This window comes from Pseudomyrmex gracilis, unplaced genomic scaffold (genome assembly GCF_002006095.1).
Source record: "Pseudomyrmex gracilis isolate BER0280 unplaced genomic scaffold, ASM200609v1 scaffold_781, whole genome shotgun sequence".
NCBI classification, from domain to species: domain Eukaryota; kingdom Metazoa; phylum Arthropoda; class Insecta; order Hymenoptera; family Formicidae; genus Pseudomyrmex; species Pseudomyrmex gracilis.
Genome location: NW_018021365.1, coordinates 16,370 through 23,797, shown reverse-complemented (window position 1 = coordinate 23,797; position 7,428 = coordinate 16,370). Strand labels below are relative to the sequence as shown.

General features: G+C 32.7%; 1 protein-coding gene across 8 annotated transcripts in view; it reads right to left on the bottom strand.

Moving 5' to 3' along the window:
- Positions 1–4,712: 4,712 nt before the first annotated feature.
- Positions 4,713–7,428, bottom strand: part of LOC109861484 (sex-lethal homolog) — an 18,900-nt gene continuing 16,184 nt past the window's right edge. For all 8 annotated transcript variants that reach the window (XM_020441151.1, XM_020441156.1, XM_020441152.1 and 5 more), the window contains one exon: positions 4,713–6,154. In XM_020441151.1, the coding sequence (XP_020296740.1) occupies positions 5,865–6,154 (290 nt within the window). In that variant the 3' untranslated portion in view covers positions 4,713–5,864. The remainder of the gene's footprint in view (positions 6,155–7,428) is intronic.

The following is a 7,428-nucleotide window of genomic DNA, read 5'->3' as shown; positions in this document are numbered from 1 at the left end:
AAATAAATTTTTTCGATTTTCTCTTTTTTTTTGTTTTACATACAAAAACATGCATTACGTTCTCCTCGCTAAATTAAAAAACTAGATAAGACAAGATATGTATTTTGTATATCGGATTATATTAAATAAAAATTTGTTTTTTCTTGGTACACTACTTTTTTGAAATGAATATTTCTACAGTAAAGCACTCTATTGTTTTTCTATACAAGATGTATGATTTAATAAACACTCGTCGTTGAAGAAATGTCAAGAACTCTCTAAGCGAACAGTAAGTTTTATTGTATCTTTCGGTACACATGTTTCATTAATTAGTGCGAAATCATCACAATTTACATAGGAGCGCGTTTTTTCTTTCTCTTCGTGCAAAAATTGTATTCAATTCAAGTGTTATATGTACCTCTTATCTCTGTCGCAAATCATTGTATAATTAAGATTCTGCGTAAACTACAAAATTCAACGTTAAATTTCACGCCCGTCTTCACAGCGGATGCCATCATATGTAGTTCTATTTCTCTATTGCTTCCAACCTCATTCCTGTTGCACTTAGCGAATATACTATTTTAAAGTAAACTACAATATCACTTTTCTCTCTCTCTCTTTTTTTGTATTCCCTGATAATTGTCAATTTCTTATTTACTCTGTTCTATACAAATCACAGATTTTCACGAGAACAATCCGTCCTCGGGACCTGTCGCTCAGGTCCAAAATCGAGTAAAATCAAATCTCAACTGGCGTCTTCTTTTCGAGAAAAATACTTACAATTAGTCAGAGTTTGTCACCTACAAAAAGTAGTCAGTCTCATCGTCTATCAGGTGTCGCAATATATCGAGTATTGAGTCTTCCTATATTCCTATATACACCACTGGCGACAAGGATAAGATACAGCGCGGACTAAACCGTTCGATTAAATTAATTAATTAATCTTAGAACGAGAGTCAAGTAAGTCAAACACTTTCACACAGATTCGCCAAGTATCAATTTGTTTTTTCTATACTATAGTAGTGGAAATAAAATATATACACATACGAAATCTTACGTAAGGTCAAGATGAAGAAACATTATCTCACGTATCAATATTGTAAACATTGATGCGCATTCAACGATCAATTAGCGAAAACTAAGTGTAATTACTAATCAGATTTATTCGAAACTTTGTTTGTGTAAGGCTTTACATAAATATTTAAGGATAATTTATTTAATTTATTTTTCTCTCTCATTTTTCTTAATATTTTTTTTGGACAATATATTATAAAACATCGAGATAGAACGTTCGGAACGAAATGGAATATACTATATGTATACATTGCGAATTTCATCGACAGAAAGAGCACGCGATCTGTGCACATATTCTCGATTATCTGAAATAAATCGCATGTATTCGTGCCGCAACAACAGTTAAAATTTTGCTTAAATGTTAAATCAATTGCAGCGTATTTGTGGGTCGCGTAAGTATGTAGTTAGTTGGTCTTGTAATGCAAACTGGAACGGATTTGTAATACACGCGTGAAAATGATGACTTGGTGAAGAAATAATCTGATAAAATAAAAGACAGACATTTTCACAAGTCAGATGGGAAAAATTCGATATTAATAAAATAAGAAGATAGACATCGGCAAAGCAGAGATTTAAAAAAAAGTTCTAATGTCGTCAAAATAATTTAAAAAAAAGTTTCAAATCATCGTCAAAAAAAATTGTTATATATTAAATTTTAATAGTAATAATTTTATAATTTAACTTTTTTAATAAATATAAATTTGCATTAAATATTTTGTGATAAAATAGATTTTGAAAAATTAACTTTGTATAAAATTGTCATTTTTTATAATATATCTAATTATTTATATAAGGGACATATATTCGATTATTTTCACCAACATATAGAAAATCGTGTCCGTTAAACATTAGATTTGTTAGTTGATGTTAATGAGTAGGAAGGTGAAAGGAACAAGCTGGGAACACATGTGATTTACTCCTCTAGATAGGTCTTTAGATAGTTTTCCTCAGCATTAGCTTCTTTTTTTGTTTTCATTGTCACCACATATTTTTTATCATCGTTACCGTGAACACTTTTTTCCTTAAATAAGATATTTCATACAAATGTACAGGTTTTTCATTCGCTGAGAAATCGACATCACACGCACCACGTCAATTATAGCGGAGTTACATTTAAATATAATATATTCCTCTTTTCAGCAACGCGCTAAAGTATCTGTCTTATGATAAAACTGTTTTTGTTTTCTTACGATTAAACATTGCGAAGTATTATGAAATAAAAGGCGTAAAAAAATAAAACTTGCAACATAGAACTTTTGGATCGAAGCTTGGGTACTTGCTGAAACCACGTTGATGATGTAGTCTTGGACAATTTCAATGTAGCTGCAGCGAGTATCCAGGAGCGTAAACGACGTGATTTCTTGTGATGTCTTGTGTACAGACGCAAAAAATGAACTAACTAAAAATGTGTTAAATTATGATTGTCTTACAAGGTCATATAAAATACAAATCGAACACTGAAATGAAACAATCTACTCTCGTGCACGAGCAAAACGTTAGAGTAATCGTGAAGCTACAAAAACTTATCGCTTGTTAATCATCCGTGAAAGACCGCTATTGAACAGTGTTGTAATTTATTTTGGTGACAAAACCACGTCTACATACAATATGTCATATCTTATTGTATACTATATTGTGTACATTAATGCAAAATGTTGAACAACAGATTTGGACAATATTTGCAACGATAAGTCTAAAGAGTCTCTTTCTAATATTTCTACTTCTAATATTTTAATTTTGTACAATTTAACAAATTACATTAAAATCATTTTATCATGTTACACAATATGTAATATAACATGATATAATGTCACGTATGATTATATTTATATTAAAATTGCAAAAGTGTAATATACAAAGACTTTTTGAAGATGCAATATATTTAAATTTTACCGTCAAAAGTACATTTCAATAATATACGCGCTCTGAGATAAGCATCGTATATAATAGTCAGTGTGTCTCTATCTAGAAATATTTTTGACGATAAAACTCTAACATATTCGTGTCTGCTCCGTAAAAAGATAAATTTTTGTGAACTTCACGATCGCGCGCGCGCAGTAGAAAATTAAAAAACCAGGTAGAGACAGTTACTATTATCAGCTAGACAAAAGCAAATCTCACACAAAAAATAACGTGTACGTGCAAAGATTATAAATTGAAACTGAATTAAATTAAAACTAAAATAAAATTTTTTTGTTTTTTTACGACAATCAATGTGTAGATCTAGTAAAGCTTTAAATACATCTGCGAACGCATTGCTGTGATAACATTACTGTTAGCGTATCGTTTTGAGTAGCTATTTCGCGATTTCGTCCACGTTCTATTTTAAAAAGTCATCATGAGTCATTATATAATTCGCATACATCATTTACCCAACATATGTAATTCACTTACATATTTACCACAGACAGTTTGTTTCTAATGATAGTATATTTCTTTCTGTTTCTCTGTCGTCTTAATAAAATAATTTTCCGTGCAATTGTTAAAATAATAATAATAATATGAGTAAAAATAAAATTACTACGGGCTTTTGGATGTAACACCTGCTGATACTTTCCGCTCATGTGCTTGAAATTTTTGAAATTGGAAAAAAATTAGTTTTGAAAAATATGGTAGATATAAATTTTTCATACAGCTATGGTGCAACTGTACATTGACTTCGGGCGTTCGCGCGTACCGTTTTCTTCGTTTCTTTTGTTATTTAATTGATTATTCCTAGCGCAGCTAACACAACTCACGAGTTCAGGTACTGCTTCGAGTTTGTCAGAGCTTTCGACATGTGTCACTCGCGGTATTTATATGGACATTTGGACAAGTAGTAGATAATCATACGCAGACATACAGAGACATAAAACATATATCATTTCTTGATAATACAGCACAGTATCTTCTCCGAGTTTAAAAAGACTAACAACACACTTCCTTTTTTATTCACTTCACTTCCTTTTCGTCTCCGTACAAAAGAGTATGTCATAAAACTTGACGAAATGATGATATTCTTTCTTTCTGAACAAATGGACGAAATAACTTGTGATCTAGATGTAACAAGAAAAAGAGAGAGAGAGAGAGAGAGAGAGAGAGAGAGAGAGAGAGAATGAGCAAATTCGCAAGATTTTGACGCGATCGTATAATTTTTGCTCGCTTCTGTCATTTTCATCTTCAAGATACACAACGGATTCTTTAGTCACAACATTTTCAAGTTCAAGAAGAGCTAATCGCTTATAGATATAACAGAAAATTCTCTTGTAAGTTCATTGTAATTATAGTTCTTTGTCATTTTTCTTGGACGTTACTCGGTGATGTTAACAATAAGACAAACAATTTTTCTGATGTTTCCGATTTAATATCTAACCTCTTAGCTTTTTCTCTTAAAAAAAAAAAATTATATATATATATTTTATATATATAATTTATATTTTATATATATATATAAAAGAATATTATGATAGAAATACATATATAACTTATTAACATATAAATATAAATTATGAATATCTAAAATTATGTGAATTTTGATATATCATTTAATAAATATTATATAAAACGCAGTGTTTTCTACTTTTTATTACTGATAGTTCTAAATTTTATCTAGTATAATAAATTTATGATATACCAAAATGAGAAATTTATACATGTACAATTATATGTACAAAAAACAATATATATCTGTACACAAATTTTTTTTAAGAGAAAAATTTCTTTCCTAATACCTTTGCTTTATGTACATATGTAAATGCCTCATTGAAAAGATTAATAACTTTACTGTTCTTTGTCTGTTTTTTTTTTTTTTTTAAGTATGAACATATATATAATAATAAAATATTTATTACTGGAGTTTTTTTAAATATTGTCGAGGAATTTTTCACATAAATGATTAGAGTTATTTATGGTTAATAATAATAAAATACTTCCAATCAAGTTAAAGAACGCACGTGACGACGCATCGAAAACCTTAATTAACGAATCTCGAACAAAAAAGAGGAAGTGAGAAAGAAGCGGAAAGTCAATAAGCGTAAACGCCGAAGTCAATGACCTGAATTGCAAAAAAATGCGTCGGCTTTGGTTTACACTCTCAATCGATGTCTGTTTCTGTTATTTCAGCGACAGTGAAAACTCGTTTAACCCTTTCGCTACAAACGGCTCTATGGTTCGCTCGACGCATTTACATTTACATTTCTAGGGTAACAGATATGCAATAAATAAAATCTTACCGCGACATAGCGTAGCGAAGACGGCTGTAGCGAGAAAGTTAATTCATACCGTTTGACGGAAAATATTCTTGTCAGCGGTATTTCAATGAATGACATATCAGAATGAGTATTCACACGCGAGGTTCAATTAAATAAATAGATAAAAAGAGACATGTTTTGGCAATTAATTTTGAATATCACAAGCAGTTTTAAGTTTAAAACTGTTTATAATTTATTGAATTATTAATATCACTGGATACTGTTTATGTTTGCATCGCGTACTTGCGATTTTCTGTCGCCGCGATTCGAAGAATAAACAGAAACATAAAGTTGGAAAGAATGTATGTGTTGTACTTCTCGCGACTAATGTAAGCAGCGCGCATGACGCGCGTGAATAGCAACAGAAAATCGCAAGTGCGCGCACTGGACGCACTTGCTCGATTCGACTGACTCTCTACCTGGCTTTTATGTCCGACCTACCATTTTACTCTCGGCGCGTTAAGAATGACGATTTCTTACGTCAGTAGAATGACAAGTGGGCTTCGGTAGCGATTGACGTCAGAGCAGTGGTTGTTCATTACTAGTACTCACACCGCGACTCTCGTCTTTGTAAACGGACAGTCACCAGAAGTGCGATGGAACGAAGTTGCCACTACCGCTGCCGCCCATGCCTATTGGATTGTATCGATGGGGATGAATTTTTTCCATTCGCATGGCTCCTGGTCCGCTACCGCTACTTCCGAGAAAATTCGTGCCGTGTGGTCCTCCTCCGCCGCGGGGACCAAAGCCTCCCGCGCGACCAAGCATTCCCGGACCGCCTCCGAGGCCCATGCCAACCCCCGGCGGACCTCCAATGCCTCTAGCCCGTGCTCCGCCAAGACCAGTTCCACTGCCATTACCGCCACTCGGGCCTGGAAAATTTAGGATGCCTAAGATAAAAGAGGACAGTTGAGTTTTACTCACTACATGGTCTCATTGTGACGCTCTTCTTTCGTTTCTTCTAGCACAAAGAAACGCATCTCGTTCGCAATCTTTGAAAAAAAATTGTTTTCATTAATATTTTCATTTTTAAATTAAGATTTATCTACCTTGGATTTTTCAATTTTCAGATGTTTAATTGTATAATAGGAAAGTTTCTGTGAACAATGAGTTTAAAAATAAAAGAAATTAACTAGGAGTTGAGAGGTCCATGTAGTTTAAAAAACTAACGGAGAAACTTAACAGGTGATGCGAGCCAATGCGCTGAATGTTGTGCGGAATAAATAAATATATATATATTTTAAAAGCGTAAATTTTTTACACTTGATTATTCAAACTGAAATTTCAATTCATAAATTTATACAGGATGCTATACTGCCGGCGGAAAATGGCGTTATTCACAGAGTATTATATTCGTATATTGCGAGAGAAACACCAAATGACTCCGTGGTTGAATTGGGAAGGCAATTGCACGGAAAGCGAAAGGTTCGATTCCTGGTGAGATGTTTTTTTCGTAACATAATGTCTAAATTATTAGTTAGGGAAGGGAAAATAGATATTCTCACAATATGTAATGCAAGTTTAGCATCCTACATGAATTTATGAATTAAAATTTCAATTCAAACAATCAAGCGTACAAAAAAATTTACACTTTAAAAAAATATAAATATATATTCATGTATATTTATATTTCACACAACATCGAGCGCATTGGCTCGTTCATCACCTGTTAAATTTCTCGGTTAGTTTTAAACACCTTGGGCCTTAATTCTTAGTTATCTTGTTTTAAATAAATGAATCATAGCACTTTGTAGTTTCGTGCGCGACTTGGGATTCTCTCCCGGAAAAATGTTGGGGAGAAGCGACAGAAGAGCGAGATGTGAAGAGAAAAGGGTTCGTGCAAATGATTGAAAGCCTGGAATGTAGATTTCTAGTGTTTTAATCAAATTTAACGAGCGGACCACGGCTGCGGCAACGAGAATAGGAAAGGTGTAAGATGTCGAGATTAGATCTCCGGAAAATCGTTAACAACAAATGCGTTTTGTTCGGTTTTTCCGAAACACCGATTCTTCGGAGCGTACTTTTTGTCCTGATGATCTACTTCTTGAGGTGAAAATTTCGTTGCACTTCAATTTTGTGCGATTGTCACAAGTGCCAAAAACTCTAACAAAATTGGTAATACGGAATTTCTAAAAAAAAAAAAAAA